At 33.2% G+C, this 25,073-nt stretch overlaps 1 protein-coding gene across 1 annotated transcript; it reads left to right on the top strand.

Annotated features, from left to right (window-relative positions):
* The first annotated feature begins 866 nt into the window (after positions 1-866).
* ABCF3 (general control non-repressible 3) lies at positions 867-10,571 on the top strand. The gene is made up of 17 exons (XM_068638304.2): positions 867-1,244; positions 1,341-1,556; positions 2,223-2,621; positions 2,710-2,856; positions 3,190-3,318; positions 3,398-3,499; positions 3,604-3,750; positions 6,586-6,648; positions 6,828-6,874; positions 6,957-7,016; positions 7,150-7,232; positions 7,509-7,603; positions 7,937-8,023; positions 9,031-9,118; positions 9,297-9,382; positions 9,961-10,023; positions 10,113-10,571. The coding sequence occupies exons 1-17, from the start codon at positions 1,041-1,043 to the stop codon at positions 10,233-10,235; spliced, it is 2,139 nt and encodes a 712-aa protein (XP_068494405.1). The 5' UTR covers positions 867-1,040; the 3' UTR covers positions 10,236-10,571.
* The last annotated feature ends 14,502 nt before the right edge of the window (positions 10,572-25,073 follow it).

Below are 25,073 nucleotides of genomic sequence, written 5' to 3' on the forward strand. Positions count from 1 at the left end.
AATTTGAGATGACAGATTTGGGATTGATGAAGTTTTTCCTTGGTTTGGAGGTTAGACAAAAAGATATGGGTATTTTTGTATCACATGAGACATATGCAAAAGAGATTTTGAAGAGGTACAAGATGGTAAATTGCAACCCAGTATCAATACCAATGGAACCTGGTGCAAAACTCTCAAAGTTCGATGGAAGAGAACGTGTCGATGCAAGTAGATATCGGAGTTTGGTAGGAAGTCTTCGTTATCTCACATGCACGAGGCCAGATCTTTCATTAAGTGTCGGCATCATATGTATTCTTTATGGGGGAACACAACATTTTCTTGGCTTTCAAAGAAGCAACTAATCGTAACGCTATCAACATGTGAAGTTGAATATGTGGCAACATCTTGGTGTGTATGTCATGCAATATGACTTAGAAACTTGTTGAGCAAGATGGAGCTAAAGCAACTAGGTGCAACCGTACAACAAATCAGCAATTGAGTTGGCAAATCAACAAAGAACTTCCTAAAACCTATAAATAGGATGCTCTCTCAGTTGTAATATGTATTACAGAAAAGAAAAATACAATAGAGAAATAGAAGAAAAAGAATTAGAGAATCCAAATGTAAGTGGTTTCCTGTTTTTCAATTTATATATGGGTAGTTTTATGTTAAATAAACATTGTGGTTAATCTATTTACAAAATTACTAACCAAAAAGTAATATAAGAACAAATGTGTCACTAATAATAAATTATAGAAACTCATATTTTTTTAAAATTTCTTTTAGATACAAAACTTACAATCTTTTAAAATGAAAATTACTAACTTCACTTATTTTAATTTTTAACATTTGTACTTCAAATAATAAGCCAAAAAGCCATGGCAACTAGAATTAAGAAAAAAGTCAATTGAAGAAGTGATTTGAACATAATTTCCAAGAGTAGGAGGACGTGAAGTGTAATTATTCCAGAACCTTATTCCAGTCCCACTTTCACCCCTAAAAGCCAAAAGCAGCAGCACGACGCAGAGCAGAGGAAAGCAGAAGCGCAGTGGTGGCGGAAGATGGCGGAGGTGGCGAGATCAGTGGTGCACGATGTTTTGGGACAAAGAGTCGTCGACGTAGACCAGCCAATCGTCGATTACATCGTTAACGTCCTTGCTGACGATGACTTCGACTTCGGCCTCGACGGCGAAGGCGCCTTCGAAGCCCTCGGCGAGCTCCTCGTTGCTGCCGGCTGTGTCGACGATTTCTCCGAGTGCCGCTCCGTCAGTCCCAGTCCCTTTCCCTTTGCGCAAACCAAAACTCGTTAACACTAACCTAACCATTCTCATTCTCTTCCTTCTGTTTCAATCTAAATGCAGGTGTGCAGCACGTTGTGCGACAAGTTCGGGAAGCACGGTTTGGTGAAGGAGAAGCCCGCTGTGCGGAGCCTGGCGGCGCCGTTTCGAATGAACGAAGGCTTGGACGACGTCGAAGCTCCCAAGAAGAAGCCCGAGCCCGTCGACGGCCCTCTGCTATCGGAACGTGACCGTCTAAAGCTCGAGAGAAGGAAGCGCAAGGATGAACGCCAGCGAGAGGTGTTTCCCCAATTCCTCTGCTTATTGTTGTTGCATCAGCATCATCATCATTAAATTACAGTCGGGGTTTCATCATGATCTTTAATGTCGTGAGAAATTGTGGTCCAGTGCGGCCAATGCAACCACAATTGTGGTTGTGGAGACTCCAAAACCCTTAACGGAAATCAAACCTTGATTTCATCATCATCATCATCATCATTATTATTATTAAGTTGATTTCTATGCATTGTTATATTAAGGAATTTTACAGCAGCATGTTGTTGGTCCGAGTGGTATTGCACTCGGTCCCCTTAAGCAATGTCTGGAGATCTGGCCTTGTATATGGAAAGACAATGCTGAGAGAGGAGACCTCACTAGAGGTGGTCAGCCAAGTTTCCCGACAGAGATTAGTCATTAGTAAAGCTGATGAATACTCTGTACCATTAACATGGTTAAAAAAAATATTAAGCACTTTTACAATGTCAACTGTACAGAACGTGTCAATTAGAAGCTATATGTCCCACTTTTAGATAATTATTGTAAAAGTCAATAATCATGTCTTATATGATGCCTTACATGTGAATGGCTGTAATTGGATGATAGTGTAAAATTACTGTCATAATTATTATTATCATTACTATTAGAGTTTGTGGTTGAGTTCATTTGAATATAGAAGGATATGAGCAGGCACAATATCAAATGCACTTGGTGGAGATGGAGGCAGCGCGAGCAGGTATGCCTGTGGTTTGTGTAAGGCATGAGAGCCTTGGGGGACCTAACGTGAAGGACATTCACATGGAGAATTTCAATATCTCTGTTGGTGGGCGGGATCTAATTGTGGATGGTTGTGTCACACTTTCGTTTGGAAGGCATTATGGTTTGGTAGGAAGAAACGGGACGGGGAAAACCACTTTTCTTAGACACATGGCTATGCATGCCATTGATGGTGTTCCGAGGAATTGTCAAATATTGCATGTGGAACAAGAGGTGACAGGTGATGATACCACAGCCTTGCAGTGTGTCCTCAACTCTGACATTGAGAGGACTCAGCTTATTGAAGAAGAAGCTCAGTTAGTTGCTCAACAGGTTGGGAATTGAATGTGTTTTCCTATGCTTGCAGTTTGTATTTGCTCTTGAAACTGGGATAACTGAGGATGTTGTGTTTGTTTGACAGAGGGAATTTGAGGACAAAATCGAAAAGGGTGACTCAAATGGATTGCTTGGCAGGGATAGCATTTCACAAAGGCTTGAGGAAATATATAAGAGGCTTGAACACATTGATGCTGATTCTGCAGAGGCACGAGCAGCATCTATATTGGCGGTTAGTTCATTGTTGATTTGTATCATAGTTTGTTAGAGCCACTTGTTGGAAAGTCTTATTATCTTATTAGCCACTTGAATCTTGTTGAATTATTGTAGGCTTGTAGCTTATTCTTATGCTAATGTGTCTTTAAGTTTACCTTATTTATTGCATAATTGATTTTCTATAAGGAGACCAGGTAATGGTACAAAATACAAAAGCTGTACTCTAACACTTTTTAGATGAGGGTCTCAAACATTCTAGTAGAGGAATTTCTAAAATTTGTAGTAAATATTTATGAAGCAGAAACACTCTTTCCAAAATCATTGTCTTACTGATCAAGGGCAATTTCAGGGTTTGAGTTTCTCTCCTGAGATGCAGAAGAAGGCAACAAAAACGTTTTCAGGAGGATGGCGGATGCGAATAGCTCTTGCCCGTGCACTGTTTATAGAGCCTGATATATTGCTTCTTGACGAGCCTACGGTGACTCATCATTCCAAGTTTCTTCTGTGATTCATGGATGCCTCTGTTTATAGAATTTATGAATTTTGTTTTATTGCAGAATCATCTTGATCTTCATGCTGTCTTATGGCTTGAGTCGTACTTAGTTAAATGGCCAAAAACATTTATTGTTGTTTCACATGCTAGAGAATTTTTAAACACGGTAATATATCAGCTTATCTTGATCTGGTCAGTTGTTTTGTTTGTTAAGTGCTTTCTCTAAATGTGTTACTAGCATAGTTTTTAACTTGTTAACTGCATTCCCAGGTGGTTACTGATATAGTTCACTTGCAAAACCAAAAGTTGACTACTTACAAAGGGAATTATGATATTTTTGAGAGGACTCGAGAAGAACAAGTTAAAAACCAGCAAAAAGCATTGGAGGCAAACGAGCGCGCAAGATCTCATATGCAGGTATTATTTTCAACTGTTAAGGTTATTCTTCTGTGTTGATAGTTTATTTTGTTTCAGCTTTTGCTTTGTTATGCTAGTCTACTGGGTTGTTAATTTGAATCCTTAATTTGTTAATCTATACAACAAGAGCTACACCTTATGCCTCTAAATGGGGCTAAACTGGTTAATCTATATTTTATGATATTTATTAGTCCAGTATTCTGGCTAATTCATGTTAGAAGTTAGAACCTGGGTGGTAAACTATGCTGTTACTACATTGATGGCATGCTTAATGTACTTTCTAATATTAGCTTGCTGTGTGAAATTATTAGATATAAAATAGGGTTGGATAGTAGGATGGAGGGGGATAAGTTGTCATTTGTAAATTGAACATTTGCTCTTTGTGAAGGGGAAACCCTTGGAGAAGAGGCTTTTCTCATATTCCCTATCATAGTGGTGGGAATGGAGACCTTTGGCAGCCACAGATCTGGAATCATGGGAACATATTGTGGTTCTTGTGGCCAAGTTCCTTTTTAGAGCCAAAAACACAGGCTAACTTGGCACAATAGCATCACTCACTACAGATAAATGGGTCAATTTCCATCCTTGCCCTCAAAACTGCTTTGTTTTGAGGGTTTAAAGGCTAAAATGGACTTCTCCCCTTTCAGATTGCTTAAAAACCCTAAATCCCCCCTTTGTCTGCGCATTTCTTACCCCGTTCCCTATGTCTCAGCAACAACAACTGCTCCTCCAGTTTCTGTTCTGCAACTCATCTCCGCTGGAGTCACCTATCTTTGGTTGGCCTTGGTGGCTTTTCTTGCGATGATCATATCCTTTAATTAATAGTGTCAATATATTGCAGACAATAGAGGAATTACGGTGTTGTGTTATGGAATTTTTGTCTATTATTTTGATTGATTATGGTGTTGAAATATTGAATTAGTATGGTATGTGTTAGAGATCTTAAATCGACTAGAGATAAGACCTAATTACAATATATAGGTGGCAGACAAATCTCACCTTACAAGCTGGTTTGTAAGTTGAGTTAGGCATAAGTCCATTTATTAAGATGAGCGAAGTTCATTATGGCTGTTATGTGATGCACCATTCCGTTCATCAGGCCAGCGTACCTGTGTCGAGAACGTATCTAACATTCATGCGTTCAGATATGTCTAAAATATGTATTTGCAGAGTGTCAGCAATTAAAAATGAAAAAAATGCTAATATAAGTAGAAAATGTTCTTTAGAAGTTAGCACTGTTGCTTATTGGTGTATAACTAATAATCCTGTCTTATGAATTTGCATTGTCCTTTGTTACACCACCCACAAATATCTATGTAGACTCTCGAGTTTGATAACTGGGTATGAACGCTATTTTGATCCTCAAGTAGATTTATATTGCATTATGTATATGTTCTTTATGCTTAAAAATAAAGTAAAACACCGAAAATAGGAGAATATCAAGAAGAGGTTGGCTGAACTGGATGAGTGGCAGAGGGTGGTTTGCCAGATGATGCCATTACAGCTGAACAGAAAAAGAAAGAAAAAGAATGTAGTTTTAAGTTGGAACTTGCAGGTTAGGTTGTAGCACTGCTGGAACTGTCACTGGAGACACTGCTGGAAACAGAGGCAGAATGTGGGAGGGAAGAGCTGATTTTGAGGAAGAGGGGGGAGTGAAAACTGTGGGTTATAGGTTAAAATAAAAGTTACGCCTTTACCCTTAATCAAAAAACACAAACCCCTAGACGATCCTGTTCCCCAACCAGGAAGCACTTAGCAGCTTCGCTGTATGTAATCATTCATTGAGAGATTACATTTGAGAACAGTAACCATAAAATGCAACTTACGAGAATAATGATTAGCCAGTAAGAGTGTTTAGATTTCCTAGACTTTGATTCTCTAGAATAGAAACCTTATGAATATTAACAGTTTTCAACACATCATATGTGCCAAACCTATCACATGTATAATTGACATGGGGGCCATGTAAGAGCCTTGCTTGGGCAAGTTGGTCACTAGAGTTCACAACTGCTGTTGTGATCTCTTTAGGCTGGATTTTCTTTTCTCCCAAATCCCAATCAATTTGGCAATTGACGCCAATATACCTGATTCTTCAATGACCTATGATTAACATCTATCACATGTATACATGTCCTTATTAGCTTATCTTATAACAAACCTGTTACTGGTGCTCCTTATCAGCGGATCTTTTAACAAACCTTTTTTTGGCTCTCCATTAACTTATTGAAGAATTTTTAACAATAACATACCATTGAGAATCCGAGGTCAAGGAATAGGGTTTTGATAGCTGCAGTTTCAAGATCAGATATAAAGTTGAGGTCACCAAGTTCGAAAAGGTTGTTTGTAGCAGAAACATGTCTTGACCTGTGAAACTAAAAAAATATGGTTTAGGATGAATTGTGTCTAGACAGTCCACACGCATGCTCTCTCTTTCTATATTAGTTATTGTATGGGTTAGTATTAGTTATATTGATTGAATCCTTATTATACAGATACATACTCCTTAATTAGTTCTTGAGCTTGCTTCTGAGTAGACTATGCTGTTTCTTATTTTGTTATTTTTCAGATGCTAATCTTTTCAGCTTCTATGAAAAGTATTTAACTGACTATTTTTTTCTTACGAAAAAACTTATCTAATTATAACAATTTATTTTGACATTTTTTAATTGAACACTTGAAAAAAAAGGCATATTATCATATAATAGTCTGTCTAGAACATTTTCCATTTGGTTCCTTCAAAGATTGCTGTTTGCAATTTGCAGAACTTGTGCCTCTGTTGCATTTTACTCAAGATTCTGTTTGACATCTGACATTTGATGTTTTGTTTTCTTCCAGACCTTTATTGACAAGTTCCGTTATAATGCAAAGAGGGCATCACTCGTTCAATCTAGAATCAAGGTACTTGTTATTGTCAGATTACCTCTCTGTAAATCAGTTGCCTAAAAAGTCACGTTCACATGTTTGTATTATTTAGTAGCTCCCTGGTTTCTATTTTTTTTTTTTAAGTTTCAGTTTAAATCATTAAATCTGATATTTTTGTATCATAAACCCTTTTATCCTTGGAAAATATATTTCAGGCTTTGGACCGAATGGGCCATGTGGATGAAATTGTTAATGATCCTGAGTAAGAACTGCTTTCTTTTATTGTGTTTCTCTGTTTAGCTTTGTTTAAGTTTTTAACTGTATGTTTTTCTGGTGGGATATAGCTACAAATTTGAGTTCCCCACTCCAGATGATAGACCTGGTCCACCCATAATAAGTTTCAGGTATCCCTTCTTGTACTCTCTATAAGGACTAAATTGATTTATACGCACCAATGAATACCAAAATATAAAGTGTCACGTACAGCATTTAGGCCTTATCAGTGAGCTAAATTGAAAATTTTCATCATGTGTGCAGTGATGCATCATTTGGTTATGCTGGGGGCCCCCTTCTTTTTAAGAATTTGAACTTTGGGATTGATCTTGACAGCCGCATTGCAAGTAAGAATAATGCTTATTGTAGTTCCTGGAATGAGTTCTCTCATGCCTTTTGAATGCTTGCTGCGATATAGATATTTTTGTTCAATTTATATTGGCATCATATAGTATTCAGTTTTATGATTTCTCAGCATGAGTCATGACTGGATGTGTTGGACATGTCATTCATTCCTGGGTTGTATCTTCTGGGGGTGGGGGTCAGAGGAGAGTTTGTTGATATAATGGCATGGCACTGCCATATTGGTTATGTCTTGAAGATTATATCCTCAATGTTTGCAGTGGTTGGACCAAATGGTATTGGCAAATCAACTATACTTAAGTTAATTGCTGGGGAACTTCAGCCCAGTTCTGGGACTGTCTTCCGTTCTGCCAAGGTAACTATAGTACATTGATAAAATTGTCCTATAATTTCATAAATAAAAGTAACTTCTTTTTGTCTCACCTCCATTCTTGCATGACTTATTCGCTATTGTTTTTATCCATAATAGCGTTAACAACTGAAGTCTCAGTAGTTTATGGTTTAAATCGGTTGTGAATTTTAAAACCAGTTTATGTATAATTTTGAAAATGGTAATGAAGTTTACAAGTTACTACGTGATGCTCAGGAACTTTGAATTATCAGAGTGGCAGCTCCTCTATCCGTAGTGATGTATTCTCTTATTTCAATATTATTTTGGATCATTAATTACACATCTTTACTACTACAGGTTCGTATAGCAGTGTTCAGTCAGCACCATGTTGATGGTCTGGACTTATCCTCAAATCCTCTACTGTATATGATGCGCTGCTATCCTGTGAGTTCCTTGTATTCAGAGATAATTACCTGTTTTCTGAATGTTGTATGGGAGTTAATCTTAAATCAAATGCTTGACTATCGGGGTTCCCATCCTTCTAATCACTGACTAATGGAGTGCTTGACAGTTGATATTCCCATCATTCTAATTGGGGGTGACAAATCAATCTATTTATCTATTATCCATCCAATCTATTCATATGTAAATTCATCTGTAACAATAAAACATGGATCGGGTTGGGTCCAATCTATCCATAGGTGGCTTTGTTCGATTTTGCAGACGAGGTATACCAAACCAAAAACCCATTTTTTGAGTCACGTAAACTTCTTCCTCAAGAGTGCTATTCAGGAAGGAATTATTAACATCAGGCTCTTGAAAGAGGTCAATGTTGCGAGCCAAGGCGAGGATAAGACAAATCATTACAGTTTTGATGATGGTAAAGGTTTCATATAGTTGTAAGTTGTAACCTAGCTACTGGTGAAACTCTTTAAGCAAACAGCAGGACCTTGTACTTGTTAGCAGTGCCATTAATATTCTCTTTGACGTGGAAGACCTGCTTTCAGCCAAAGGAAGTCCTGTTGGGTGGTAATGAGACTAGGGACCAAGTTCCATTGTGAAGCAGGGCATATTCTGCTTTCATAGCTTCATACCAAGTAGGATGAGAAAGCCGGTTTAATGGTTTTGGGTTCAATGTGAGTGAGGAGAGTGGCCTAAACCAAACACCTGGAGCTTGATCTATTTTTTTGTTTGGGGAAACTGTACTCCAATAGGGAAGAATGCAAGGATGATCAGTATAACAAATTAAATTTGGTTGTGCATGTGCAAACTGATAATTGTCACCTCTTTTCATGATATAGTTCTTGTGAATTTGTTTTTTGAAAGAAAGGAGGGGGGGTGGTCAGGTCTATATTGGGTGCTGGGCCTGTAACTCGGTGATTTTGTCAAAACTTGTTTAGTAGCTCTTGCAATTAGATTATTAAATTTTTCATATTTGATTCTTTTTGCAGGGAGTTCCAGATCAGAAGCTTCGAGCTCACTTAGGTTCTTTTGGTGTAACTGGAAATCTTGCACTGCAGCCAATGTATACTTTGTCAGGTACTTTTGTCACAGTTCATGTAGTCATCATTATTCATGAACGATTCGTTAATTATCTTTTGGAACAGCAATAATATATGTTGGAACACTCGTGGGTGTTGTGAGTGGCACATATATTAAATAAATGTACCTTTCTGTTGTGAATTATATCTTTTGACTTCTCCAAATGCTTTACTAGGTGGTCAGAAAAGCAGGGTTGCCTTTGCAAAGATAACTTTTAAGAAGCCACACATAATATTGCTTGATGAGCCTTCCAATCATCTGGTATGCTGCTGTCTCTCCGTCATTATTTGTTGCTTCTTGGTGGGCTGTTTGTTGTTTACTGTCTTATTTGTTGCAGGGAAAGTCCATGTGTCTTATGAGTCTTAGTTTTAGTTTTTCATCATGGTGGTGCTTATTTTCTCTTTTAAAATGGTATGCAAGCAACTAGAGCGAGGAGAAGTGCACTGAATCTTACATTGTAATTTCTGTCTTCATTTCCTAAAATGACATCGCATGTGAAAGCTATAGTAATAAGATTGAAATCCCTTAACAGGAAAATTACTGGGTATTTTTATTTGTTAACTTTTTTTATGGGGCTAGTTAAACTACTGATACTAATTGTCTCGACGAGACGTTTTGCAAAACAAATTGGATGTAGATTGGCAATTTCATTTTTCAAGAGGATTTCTTGGAATATAGCATTAGGGTTCAATGGAAACAACCCATAAGAAGAAACTTTAATGTCTTGTTTTATAAACGAGTGCAAAGAAGTTACAGTGCAGCTTGTATTGTATATTGTGGCTTAAGATTCAGCGAACCTAAATAAAAAATTGACTGAGAACGCAATAACAAACATGTAGGATTTGGATGCTGTTGAGGCCCTTATCCAAGGTCTTGTCCTGTTCCAAGGAGGCATTCTAATGGTATGTTAAACACTCTCTGACACCTCATTTTTTAATATTAGTATTCGATTTGAGTGCTCGCTCATAAACAATCGTTTGTGTTTTGGCAGGTGAGTCACGATGAACACCTTATCTCTGGAAGCGTGGAGGAACTATGGGTTGTATCCGAAGGAAGAGTGGCACCATTCCATGGAACCTTCCATGATTATAAGAAGATACTCCAATCAGCCTAGGAAAGGAAAGTGACAGAGCAGAGACCACGCTTTGGTAATTGGAAGACACCTGGGTGACATTTTTCTGCTGTTAGTCTCAGCTGTCATACTTGGGAGGGAATATTCAAGTTTTCAAATTTATAATTTCTGTATTTTTATTACAGTTGCAATTTCTGTAGATTCACTGAAATGGAACAAAAGGGTGATTGTGGTTAGATCTTTTACAACAATTTCAAATTGCAATCAGGTAAGAAAATTGTGACAGCACCAGAGAATATAGGGTCTTGCCATCCTTGAAAAGGATCTAATAGGAATTCGTAATTAAGGATATCTATTCATCACTGATTTCTTGGACCATCACCTACTTATTTCGGATGGGTACAAATTTATTTCAGAAAGTTTATTCCAAAATAGATGGAAGGTAGAAATTAGTGGACTGGAAGAAGTTAAAACCCATAATTAATGGAGGTAATAAATTTTTTATTACAATTTATTAAACTATATAATACGTAATTAGGAAAGCGTTCTTCAAAAGCAAACTTTTTCTGAAATTTGTAACTTTCCTCTTAGTTATGGTCATATAAGAGTAGCAGCAGAATTTGAACTAAAATCACATAAAAGTAGGAACTAAATTAAAAAAAATAAAAAATCCTAGTGTTAAGGTTTTAATATTTGTTTAGAAAGTGACGTGAGAGTAAAAATTTTCCAAGTGAACGAAAACATTTTGTAGATAAAAGTTTCGTTAGAATAACTCTTTTTTGTTTACTTCAAAAGGGCTTCTCTACAATGACTTTTGGGTCCAGAAGAGTTTCTTTAGAATAATTTGTAAATACATAAAAATAATATTTTTCCACTTTCATAAGGAAAAGTAAATTTTTTCTATAGTAATTGAAAGGTTATAAACATTTCTATGGTAATTAATCGTTAACATATTACTTCTCAGCGAGGTAAATAAAAATAAGATATATTTTAAAGAATATCCTTATAATCTTATTGACGAAACCAATGTAGTTAGGAATGAAAAAAAATTCTTATATCAAATACCAACTAAAAGAATGCATTTGTAGTAATTATATAAGCACTATTTATATGAGAAAATGATGAGTTTGGGGAGCCATGACCCACCTCCTTCTTGAAATAAGCAACATCCACCATTATCTAAGACTTAGTTAGGTTTTGTTTGATATAAGAAAGAAAATGGAACAAAAAAATTTGCCGGATTTTAAATTATTTAACAAGAAAGAAAATGAAAAAAAAAGAGTGTCTAATGAAAGTTTTTATAAAAAAAATAAAGAAAAGAATGATAAAAGTTTAGCTTTTTCTTATTTAATCGTGTAAAAGTAGAAAGAAAGAGACAAAAATTGTATGTACAACGCATAAATGTTCCTAATAAAAATAAGCATAAATTGATATTTTAATTACTCAAAAGCAAGTTTCATTTTATTTCCATCCGAATGAGTCCATCCAAAAAGTAATAGCTCTCACACATTTTCACATTTTTGTTTTCCTTTTCGTCAATTTAGCAAAATATGAAAGGTTTCCTTTCTGTTTGTTTATCTTTCAATTGTTCCTAACAAAATATTAAAGCCTTACACTAATTATCAACTTTAAATTAAATAGATGCTTTGTTATCTGTCCAAATTTTGGATAGCAAATAGTTTATTGAAATAATTTAATATATTCCAACTCATTGTTTATATTGTATAGTAAATTATTTATATTGGTTAGTAAAATAAATAAAAAAGTTGTCCGATCAATTTTATAAAATAATTTATTATATTTTAATTTATTCTTGAAATCAAGGTTTTTAATTACATTATACAAAGACTCCACGTTAATTAAAAATAAAGATATTCTATATTATATAAGCGTATAAATATAAGCGTGTGAAAGTTTAACTTTATATACTAATTTTGTTATCATAGTATTTTTTAAGACCTTTTTAATTAGATTTTGTTAATTGGTCAAGTCACCATTATTCTTCACAAATGTACTTTAAATTTGAATTTTCTTTTATAAATGATGAAATTTTTGGATATCATGAAATTTAAAATGTCTCGAGGAACTTATAACAAAAGAATATAAAAGTATAAAAGAGGTTAAACTGTGTCTTATTTAAAAAAAACAATTGTCGTTCTCTTGAGGTTGAACATTAAATGTTTAAATAAAACATAAGCTAATTGAAGTAGTGTGATTGTTGGATGATGGTTTTTTTTTTAAAAGAACTTCGTAACATGTGTTGTGAAATTATTCTTTCTTAAAAATAATTCAGTTTATAGAATTGCTTTCAAACTCATTGAAGGTTAAATCCAGTTTATTGATTGCTCCTACTTGGAAACTTTAAAACTTATAGAGTTTATAGTTCTAGAACATTAGTTATTGAAGATGTCATTCATATAAAGTGCAACTATTATATACTTAATTAATAAAAAATTAAAGAATAAATATTCACCTTCTAATTTATTTTGAAAATTAATTGTATAAACCATTAAAGTTCACATAATCCCTAGAAAATAAAATAAAAAATAGTGTAAAATTTAGAATTTATTTGGATGAAAAGAGGGTGGAGAAATAAGAAAAGCATAGGCATAATTGAGAAGTTGTGGTTTGATAGCATTGACTTGCCTCTAAAATGATGAAGCATGTGCCGCCCAAGGGAACAAAATTATTACCCTTTCTTCTCATTCCCATTCCTTTCCAAAATCAATAAAACCCTTTTATCAATTTTGGAACATTCAATCACTCATAAACCCTAAACTTTCCCTCATCTTTATGCCTCCTAATTTCTCTCTCCCTTCTTTTCTCACACCTACACCTTCCTATTCAAGTAAGAACATTCATAAATTCTTCAATTTTTATTATAATTCAAAGGCATAAATTAATTTATGAAACTTCTTTTCTATCACTTTTGTAATACTTAATAAATTAACTTTTTTTTTTCCTTAAAACTGTTTATTAAGAATATTGATTAAAAATGGATAGGAAACGTTTCAATTGTTGAAGATCTGACATCGACTAGAGACGAAGACAATTTATTGTATATAAGTGGGCGCAAACCTCACCTCATGAACCGATTTTATGAGATTGAGTTAAGCTTAAAGTTTATTTTGTAAGATGGTATCAGAGCTCCTAATAAAATTATAATTACGGAAAATTATAAAATAGGAATACTGACAACATTGTAAACTGACAATTAATACAATAATAACGTTAAATAATTTAAAGGTAATAAAATCTGAATTAATAACTAACACCAATACATTTAAAAAATCTCACTTATTTCACACGTCAGTCAATTGCAAAAATAATTTATAAACGTTTTTTCAATATATAAAAACTCTCTTTTAATAATAAAATTATAATAAGGTCACTTATGATTAAAAAAGAAAATATTTCATGCTATATAAGAGTTATTAGAGATTATTTGAATATTCTTAATAGATAGAAGATGTGATATGTGATATACTTGGAAAATAAGGAAGTAGATGGTCCTGAATGGACCAAGGTTAGTCTGACAATGATGAGATTCTGAAGAGGAAGAGAAAGGCAAAGTGTGATGTTGTGATGCATGACATTCCTTTGGTGTGGTACCATTTTTTGGAAGTGGAAGAGTGAGGAAGCAAAGAAAAGGCAAACTAGAGTGAAGATTCTCATTCCAAATGAGAATATTTGTGATGTAGCAAGGGGACCCCATGCCCATATCACTATTCTATGCAATTCATTGCTTAAGCCAATGCCTTTGCTTCTCTCATCAATAATCAATAATCAATAATCAATAATCAATAAATGAATTTAACCTAGGATACCCCTCAAGCTAATGATTTAGTTAGAATAGATGATTCATGCATTAACATGTTTGTGACTATATTATGATGGAACAATGGATTGTCTCATCCCTTTATGATTATGAACTCACATAACATATGTCCTACTCTCATTATATATAAATTCCAATAATGCTTATAATACCTTCTATTCTCTTAATATTACATATATACATTTATTGTGAATTTGAGACATAGAGAGAGGAAAAATAAAAATAGAAGAAGATTATTTGAAAATGATAACTTTTTTTCATAAACAAAAATAACTTCAACACAGATGAAATTGAAGTTAAAATTGTATAATGATAGAATGATTTTAATTAAAAAAATTATACTGAGATAATGCAAGATTGACAAAATAATTGAAGTCGTATAATGTAAATATGATTTTTCTAATTTAATAATAACTTTTTTTATCTGTTTTTATAATTATAAAAGTCAAATTGTACCATTTTGATGAAAAATCTGAAAGATATGTAAGTGTGAAAAAAGAAAATAAAAATAGAGATACTTTTTTGATTTTAAAAAGAATTAAAATATAGTTATAGAAGTGTTTAGTTTGGTTTTAAATAAATAAATATTATATATAATTTTATCCGTGAAAAATAATAAATTTAGTCACTTTTATTAAAAATATAAAACATTTTCTACCTACAAACATAATAGTTATAGTATATATAGTAAATTATATTTGATAAAATAATCGATTTTCTAAAAGTCACTGTCAACCAACAACCTCAGCTCAACTAAATCATCATGTTCTCCAAAACCATATATATATAATATACAAATTTATTATTCAGGTAGGCACAAATTACATTTAGATCTATTTAGACAAATTTCTAATCTATAATTATTTGTAATTTTTTTATACTGATACATAAACTACTTCAAAAAAGTCTCATATAACTTTTTTTAAATTATGTATAAATTGTAATTTAATAGTTTATGAAGTCTATTATATTTATTTTTAAAGCATTTTATAGAAATTTTTGTTTCAGTAGCGTTTTCCCTATATCTGGTGAATGAAATATAGGTCTTATATATATATATATATATATATATATATATATATTTTATTTTATTTTTTTATTTTTTTTTTCTGTACTAAATTTTTTCACAGCATTTTTTTACCAAGTATAAATTTATAAAAGGATTGACTAGGAGGAATTAAAATATTGAAATTATATGCATAAAAAAATGACGTTGTGGTTTCCAAGTTAAGAGGAATTCCAATGTTTGAATACTTTAATTAGAAGAAATGAGGAATTAAGATGATAGGAAAATCTTAGATCCAATGATTGAAGAAGTGAAAAAGTTAAACACGTTTTGTTTGAATCATGAACACAAGTCACAAGTGCTGTTTACCAAACGTGAAATTTACGACACACCACAACACGTGGATAATGTTTATGACTAGTACTCACCTTTCAATGAAAAAAAAAGAGAGAATGGAAGTTCTTTTCTTTTATACTAAATGTATGTTCATTTCTTAGATTTTTGTTAATGAAATTGTGACACATGAACAAATTTCTTTGAAGATTTTACAAGAGAATTTGTTTTACTTACCTAATTCTAGTTATTTGTTTGAATTTGAAAATGAATTTAAGAAAAATTATAAAGAAAATAAACTTATTTGGATTACGTACCAAAAATTTATAGTAATGTGATTGAAATTATATTTTTTTAAATATAAAATGAAAGATTATAAGTTTATTATCGTATTTAAAAATTGTTAAAAAATGAATTTAGTTGATTTACTTGTGGAATATTATTGTTTGTAATTAAAGTTAATTTCAGAAAAAAATATGAATTACGTGGAATATTGAGAATATATTTATTGTTAGAAATTTTATTTAGTTTAATTAAAAAATTGTAATTGTGAATTATTTATTTGTCAATTATAAATTATTTGTAAATAAAATATTACTTTTGGTATGAAGGAACATTATTTTCAGTATTTTTTGGAGCTAATTTTGGAAAAAAATACGAATTATATCAAATATTCTAAATATATATGAATTATATCAAATATTATGAATATATATGAATTATAATTTATTTATTTATTTATTAATAGATTAATAATACTTCATAAAAGGTTGAAAACCTAGTATGTATCATTCAAAAGACTAGTGGAAGTCATCAATCTTATCTTGAACACTGTCGAAACGAGTGTGATGTTAAAGTTCATAGTCCTGATCGATTCCTACAACTTTTGAATTCCCCTCAAAATTTGTGGTATCATTTCAAAGTGAACCTGGAATGGTTGGGTCAGCGTCATCTTCCTCATCCTCTAGTTGATCCATCCCATATTATCTCACACCATGTACTTGATGGATAGTTTTCTTCACTAATTTTTTCCAAAGAAGTGGGACAATTCGAGTTCGAGACTTGTTTTGAGCGATAAAGCAACTTCACACGCATTCATGATCCGTGTGATGAGCATTGTAGAGTTGCAATTTTTTTCCAATTTCAGTAAACTTATCTTTTTACATCCTAAACACTGAAATCAAACAAATCAAATCAGAAAACCATAAAAACGGTTGGTTATTACTTCAGATTTTATTGGTCTTGAATTATTTACCGTTAGTATTGCATTAATGGTCAGTTTACAAGGTTGTTAGTATTCCTATTTTATAGCTTCCAGTAATTGTAATTTTATTATATATATTATTGAAGTAAATCAAAATGAATGTATCAGTTCAACAATTTTGCAATTTCTTGCAATTATGTTCAATCAGTTTCTATAACTTTTTACCTTATGTTATTTTCCTTAATTAGTTTCTACAACTGGTACCAAAATTAGTCTGTTGTCATGAACTCTACACAATCATCAGTCCCTATCCTTGATGGAAAGAGTTACAATCGGTGATGTGTGCAGATGAAAGTTTTGTTTGATTATCATTAGTTATGGGATGTCGTTGAGAGTAGAGTGTCTGCATTAGCTGATAATGCAACTGAGACGCAATGAGTAGTGCATCGTGACCAGAAGAAGAACGGCAAGAAGGCTTTTTGCATCTCATCCATAAAGGGATGAATGACGAGACGTTTGAGCATATAACAGGAGCAATAACTGCAAGTGAGGCTTGGACCATTTTGTCAACCAATTATAAAGGTGATGACAAGATCAAGAGGGTGCGTCTTCAAACCCTAAGACGCCAATATGAATTGCTGCAGATGGAAACCACAGAGATTGTTGATGTCTATATAAATAAAGTTTTTGCCTTGACAAATCAAATGAAGACCATTGGTGAAACACATTCGAAGCAGGCAAAGGTGGAGAAGATTTTAGGTCTTTAACTCCTAGATTTGAACATGTTGTTGCCGCAATTGAAGAGGGTAATGACATTTCAACAATGACAATAAGCTTATTGTTCGGTTCCCGACGAGCGCATGAGCTGCGGATGAATGACAATAAGATCGAAAAACCAATTGAACAGGCTTTACAAGCACAAGCCTCAATTGGTAGCTCCTATCATAAACATGGTAGTTCACGAGGCAGAGGACGGGGACGTGGTGGTAGCTATTCCAGCAAAGGTCGTGGTGACCAGAATCACAGAGGCGCTGAGTAAAACAACGCTGGTTCTAATCACAATCCAAGTTCAAATAACTCTTGGCACGGAGGACGTGGTCGTGGAGAACGTGGTCGCGGAGGACGAAGAGGCATGTATAATAAAGAATATATGGAGTGATATAACTGCCATAAATGCGACCATTACGCAAATGAGTGCAGATCAAAAGATGATAATCATGTTGCCAATTGTGCTCAAGAAGATAGTAATCACGAACAACATGAAGAGGATCATGCAGTACTAATAGAAGCCACATCAAATGAAACTCCAAACAATCAGATTTGGTATTTGGATACAGGTTTTGCGAATCATATGTGTGGTCAGAAGGAGCTGTTTGCATATTTGGATGACTCATTTCGCACAAAAGTGAATTTCGGTGATGACAGGTTCGTTCCAGTCACTGGAAAAGAGCGAATTCTTATCACATTGAAGAATGGTGATCACAGGTACATCTATGATGTTTTCTATGTACCTGATATGAAAAGTAATTTGTTGAGTATGAGACAGCTGGCCGAAAAGGGTTACGTGATGCACATAGTTGAAAATCAATTCTCAATTTTTGATAAAAAAGGGTAATTTGATTCTTAAAACCTTTTTATCAAAAATCCACATGTTTCCAGTAGGTTTTCATATGGGTGATTTCAAGTGCTTGAATGCAATAGTGAATAATGAATCGTGGTTATGGCATTTACACTTCGGACACTTAAATGTTTAGAGTTTGAAAAATCTCTCCAAACGAAATTTAGTGAATGGTTTATCCCATATTCATCACCTTGATCAATTGTGCCTTGGCGTGCAAAATTTTCTTTGGAGCTTGTTCATACAAATGTTTGTGGCCCGATGAACTTATCATCAATTGGAGGTAATAAGTATTTTTTAACCTTTATTGATGATTTTCAAGGAAAACCTGGATTTATTTATTGAAAAGCAAGGATGAGGTATTCCACTGCTTTAAAATATTTAAAGCATTTGTTGAAAGACAGAGTGGTAGACCAATTAAGATGGTGCGTAGTGATGGAGGGGGTGAGTACAAGTCTAATGATTTCAAGAGACACCGTGAAGAACTTGTGTTACAACATAACATAACCTGTCCCTACACACCTCAACACAACGGAGTTGTCGAGAGAAAGAATAGAACAATCATGGACATGACGAGGAGCATGCTTAAAGCGAAAGGTATGGCAAATTATTTTTGGGCTAAGGTCGTAACATGTGCGATATATTTGATAAACAGATCACCTACTCGGAGTGTTCCTAACACAACTCCGATTGAGGCATGAAGTGGATTCAAACCCAATGTGCAACACTTAAAGGTATTTGGGTCAATTACTTATGCTCATGTCCCCGAGGCAGCAAGGTCGAAGTTGGATGATAAGACAATTATGACCATTTTCATTGGATATAAGCATGGGGATACAAACTGTACAATCCAATGACAAAGAAGGTGATTGTTAGTCGTGATGTTAAATTTGCCGAAGATGAGGAATGGCAATGGAATGAGACAACTGAAATGGATTTGGAAAAACGATATATTTAGGTTTTGAACGATGATGTGGAAGATGGAGTTACTCTTGAAGCACCTGCAGTTCAACCTGAAGTTGCAGCTCCAATTGCAACTATGATGAAGCGACCAAGAAGGCAACAATGACAACCTGTACACCTTCAAGATTACGAAATAAATCTTGATGATGAAGTTGATGACAATGGAGAATTGGTTCACTTTTCTTTTCTTGCAGATTCAGAACCCGTGAGACTTGTAGATGCCATTCAACACCCCAAATGGCAAGAGGCTATGAATGAAGAATTGATGGCGATTGAGAAAAACAATACATGACAACTCACTAATCTTCCAAAAGGACACAAAGCAATTGATGTGAAGTGGGTGTACAAGATTAAAATGAAAGCAAATGGTGAGATTGATAGATACAAGGCAAGGTTGGTGGCAAAGGGATTCGAGCAAAGAGAAGACTACGATTACGAAGAAATATTTTCTCCTGTAGCTCAAATGGAAACAACGAGATTAATCATTGCTTTACCTTCAAAAAGGCAATGGAAAATTTACCAGATGGAAGTCAAGTTTGCGTTTCTAAACGACTCACTTGATGAAGAAGTTTATGTAAAGCAACCACTTGGTTTTATACAATCTAGCAAAGAGGAGAAGGTGTAAAGACTAACTAAGGCTTTATATGGTCTTAATCAGGCACCAAAAGCTTGGAACAAAAGGATTGATTCATTTCTTCATGCCACTAGATTAAAAAAATGTGCATTAGATCATGGTCTTTATGTAAAGACTAATGATTAAGGAGATTTGCTAATTTTATGTCTTTATGCTGATGATGTGATTTTTACAGGAAGTAATCTCAAAATGATTGGTGACTTCAAGCATATCATGATGAAGGAATTTGAGATGACTGATCTCGGTCTTATGTCCTACTTTTTGGGCATTGAAGTCATCCAAGGACGATGGAATTTTCATTCATCCGAGGAAATTTTCTGTTGAGTTTTTAAAGAAGTTTAAGATGGAGGATTCAAACTCAGTTAAGACTCCAATTGAAACTGAAATTAAGCTTACGAAAGAAGATGATGGGCGAATTGTAGATGCAACATACTTTAAGCAGATTGTTGGGAGCCTTAGATATCTCACGTGTACTAGACGCGACATATGTTATGTTTTGAGATTGGTCAGTCGATACATGGAGTCACCTTGACAAGTTCATTTACAAGTTGTAAAGAGAATTTTGTGCTACATCAAAGGTACTACAACTTTTTGTCTATTTTACTTTTCATCTAAGAAGATTGAGATCGTCGGATACTCAAACCGTGATTGGGGTGGAGATTTATATGAGAGGAAGAACACAAGTGGTCATTGTTTTATGATCTGAAAGACTTTTTGCTTGTGGTCAACAAAGAAACAATCAATTGTTGCATTATCTACTTGTAAAGCTAAGTATGTAGCAGTAACAACAAATGTTTGTCAATCAGATTGGCTCAACAATATCATGACTCAAATTAGTTTTAATCTAGATGTTCCAATCAAGATCTATGTTGACAATGTCTATGCAATTAATCTTGCAAAGAATCTGGTTTTTCATCAAAGAAGTAAACACATTGATATTCGATATCACTTCTTGCGAAACCAAGTTGGGAAGAACATGATTAAATTGGAATACTGCATATCAGAAGATCAGATTGTAGATATTCTCACTAATCCATTGAAGATCGATGCTTTCATCAAGTTAAGACATCCGTTGGGCATGAAGGTTGTTCTAAATCATAATTAAGGAAGCATGTTGGTTATTAATTCAGATTTTATTAGTCTTAAATTATTTACCATTAGTATTGCATTAGTGGTCAGTTTACAGGGCTGTTAGTATTCCTATTTTATAGCTTCCACTAATTGTAATTTTATTATATGTATTATTGAAGTAAATCAAAATGAATGTATCAGTTCAACAGTTTTGCAATTACATTCAATCAGTTTCTATAACTTTTTGCCTTCTGTTATTTTCTTCAATTAGTTTCTACAAAAACAACCACACATACACTTTTGATTCCATCAAATAAAACACTTACTTGGATGATGAACGAGCCTCACAAAAAGCAATGTGAAGAAGTCTCAAATTTTTTACAAACCACCACACCATAGGAACACCAAAACAACACACCAAACGTGCAATAGCAGCTTCAGAAGAACACACCAAGACCACAAGAGCATCACCACCTAATCCCCAATTCTACATGAACAAAATGACACCTACACAATCACAATACATTCATTCATTGAAACCAGACCCTATCCCGCTAGATCCATCACTGTGACTTTGTTCATAATAAGTTTTACACAACATAACAACGAAACATGCAAACGAAAATGAAAAAAACCCTCACATAATCGATGTTCCCAAATATATATCGACTAGACACTAAAAAAAACCCATAATTGATTATGGGATGGAGATAAACGATTATGCTCTAAAAAAACAAACATAATCAATTAGGAAACTTTGAACATTGATTATCCCTTTGAAAACTTAACCAACATCAATTATGGGACTTGCATAATTGATTATCCCTTTTAAAAAAAATCAATATCAATTATATGTTATGGCTAATCAGCTATGACTCTCAATAAAAATGCATGTGACTCTATCAAAACTGACCTCACAAAAATTCTAAACTCACCTCACAACAACACCAAAATCACCTCACAACACCACCAAACCAGTAGAAAAATCACCACGGAACGACTACAACACCACTGCTGTCTAACACATTCATTGGTCCTCCCAACAATGAACGTGAAGTGACTCACTCAGAAGTGACTCACTCAGAACCTCAACAACACCAAAATATCACCAAAGCAATTTGAAATCGCACCAACAATAAACTCTCACTCAAACTGCGACAACCTTTCATATGCACTGAAGCTTTTATTAATGGTGGATTCAAACCGTGAACAACACAATCAACAAGTTTTGCATGCAAACAGAGGAATCTCACATGCGTGCCAGGGAATCTCCGTAGTTGAAGCAATGTATGAACAATGGAAATTAACATGTAAAAATCAAGGACAAAGTAAACAATATACAAGTGTCAATTGTGTTTCATAGCATTTTCTTCCAAATCTTCTCAGTTATGTGAAAAACTCAATCCTTATAACCCTCTCAAATTCGTGGCCCTAAAATCAGCTTAAACTCCTTGATCCAAACACGATTGATACCCACTTTTGTACAATAACATATCAACATATTTTATTTTATTAAAACTTATATTTATAATTAAGGTTTCTTTATTAACATAAGAAAATAATTATGGTTAACTGAAAAAGTTAAATTATCATTTTCTAAAGATTTAATAAATATAGTTGTTGGTTGCATAGAAATAAAAATATGATACCTGGTTAGAATATCTTTATAGACATCTCACACATATTTTAATGTGTGTTATTTATTTATAAAAAAATATATTAGATTAAATATTATATTCAAAGTCATTTGATTGAATTTTGAATACATCACTCTAAGTATAAATTCAAGTATAAATAAGAAGGTTTTCCAATTATTTTATTTCAGAAGTGATGATTGTCTTTGATTAGTCAAAGATTGATATATTGTTTGTTACTTCTTGAACTTCTAAACATTAAAAAATGATCTAATTAAAAGAATGAAACAATTAGTCAAAAAAAAGTTAGTAAAGGATAATATGCCCAAATAGAGTTGTACTATGTATTCAATTTGAGACTATAATAAACACATAACAAAATATCGTGTTCTGATTTCCTTAATATACTGAACAATGTTGGAAACTATTTCTCAATGCTCATCCTTCGAATATTGCATTAACTCTATGCAAATGTACACATACAATAAGATACTTCAGGCTAAGTAATCAATCTCTTACTAGGTTTTGTATTGTCTAACATCATGTATATAAACACTAAAACAAAATGTTAATTTATTATTTTGTTCCAACATTGAGTTTGATTCCATGAATAGAAATGAACCTAAAGAGTGGTAAAGAAGACCCACGTACTCATTGTGTTATCTTAACCTTCCTAAATGAAATGCACACGACTCATTGGTGCCGAATCACCCCAATGTTTTGGTTTGGTCTTATCTCTCTAACCTAGTTATCTCGTGAAGAATAATTTTATTATCTACTTTACTATATAAATTTTTGTTCTTCTTATATTGTGTATCATAGTAAACAATTTGTTTATATATATATATATATATATATTAACAATTTCTTTCTTTTCATTAACTAAATGACTAAAATAAAATATAAAAGTACAATGATAACTATATTTTTTATATAAAAATAAAAAAATAAATTATATCTATCTATTGTGACATAAATATTAGATAACCCTCAAAATCTAACTCTTATAAGGCTAACAAACTCCACACACACGTATATAACATGAAATTCAAAACATTAACACATCAAAATCAGTATTCATGTATCCTTTCCTTTCAGTATTATTTTATTTTTGTAAGGATTTAGAAAAATAGCTTTAGAGTAGAAGTGGTAAAATTAAAATGACACCTGAATATTTTATTATTAAATTTAAAAGGAGCATATAAATAGAAATTATGTTATTCAGGTTTCATTTTAAAAAGAACCATCATCTCTCTAGAAAGTTCTTTTTCCTTTTCTCTCCCTTCTCTCTAAGATTCTGACTTCCTCGCTCATCAGTTTGACGATCAGAGTACACCATCAGATTCCTGGCAGGGAATACTACAAGACTGCCTGATCAGAATCTTTGATAGAGTAAGTTCATTTTTGCTCTTCTCTTTGAGTCAAATTTTGAACTTGTTAGGTTGTTTTTGTCCTTGCTTTGCATGTGACCCTTTTAGCTTCAGGGTTAATCTCTGTTAGCTCAACGTCCTAGTGATATAGTTAGATTTTTTATTAGGACTCTATGGTGCAGGTAAAGTTACCTTTGAGTTCTTGGTGGTTTTGGAGCTCTTAGCGAATATCTGCTAAATTTCAGGTAAGGGAAGCTAGCCTTAATGTCTAATAGAACACTAGGCTATAAGATCTGGATGTGAGGGTGACGTGGTCACTAGTCTCAAACTTTCTTCCAGGATTTGTTTGTTTTAAGTATATTAGATATTGACTAAGATTTGAATGTGAAATTTGATATATGGTTGATGTTATACAATTATAATGTTGTTAAGTATTGGTTGTTTGATGTTGATTTAGAGTAATTTCAATTATAGCAGGGACTTTGTTATTTTGGGTGCTCTCTGGTGTAATTTAGATCAAACTAAAATATTTTCTTTCAATCCAAATTTACTGGGTACTCTCTGGTGTAATTTAGATCAAACTAAACTATTTTCGTTCAATCCAAATTTACTGGGTACTCTCTAGTGTAATTTAGATCAAACTAGACTATTTTCGTTTAATCCAAATTTACTGGGTACTCTCTGGTGTAATTTAGATCAAACTAAACTATTTTCGTTCAATCCAAATTTACTGGGTACTCTCTGATGCAATTTAGATCAAACTAAACTATTTTCGTTCAATCCAAATTTACTGGGTACTCTCTGGTGTAATTTAGATTAAACTAAACTATTTTCGATCAATCCAAAATTTACTGGGTACTCTTTGGTGTAATTAGATCAAACTAAACTATTTTCAATCAATCCAAAATTTATGGGTGCTCTCTAGTGTCATTAAGATCAAACTAAACTATTTTCGACCAATCCAAAATTTATAGGTGCTCTCTAGTGTCATTTAGATCAAACTAAACTATTTTCGTTCAATCCAAATTTACTAGGTACTCTCTGGTGTAATTTAAATCAAACTAAAATATTTTTGATCAATCCAATTATATATATATATATATATATATATTACTATTATTATTATTTCAGCATAGTTTATTTTAGATTATTATTGTTAAATAACTTTTTGGATTGTTAGAAAGTTTAAATTATATGTTATGATTGTAT

This window comes from Phaseolus vulgaris, chromosome 6 (assembly GCF_051622355.1).
Source record: "Phaseolus vulgaris cultivar YP4 chromosome 6, ASM5162235v1, whole genome shotgun sequence".
NCBI lineage: Eukaryota > Viridiplantae > Streptophyta > Magnoliopsida > Fabales > Fabaceae > Phaseolus > Phaseolus vulgaris.

Bases quoted from the DNA above. Each gene is read 5' to 3' on its own strand.
- ABCF3 (XM_068638304.2), top strand. From the start codon at position 1,041: ATGGCGGAGGTGGCGAGATCAGTGGTGCACGATGTTTTGGGACAAAGA. The intron at 6,875-6,956 runs GTAAGAACTGCT...GGTGGGATATAG, and splicing joins GAAATTGTTAATGATCCTGA to CTACAAATTTGAGTTCCCCA. The intron at 9,383-9,960 runs GTATGCTGCTGT...ACAAACATGTAG, and splicing joins ATGAGCCTTCCAATCATCTG to GATTTGGATGCTGTTGAGGC.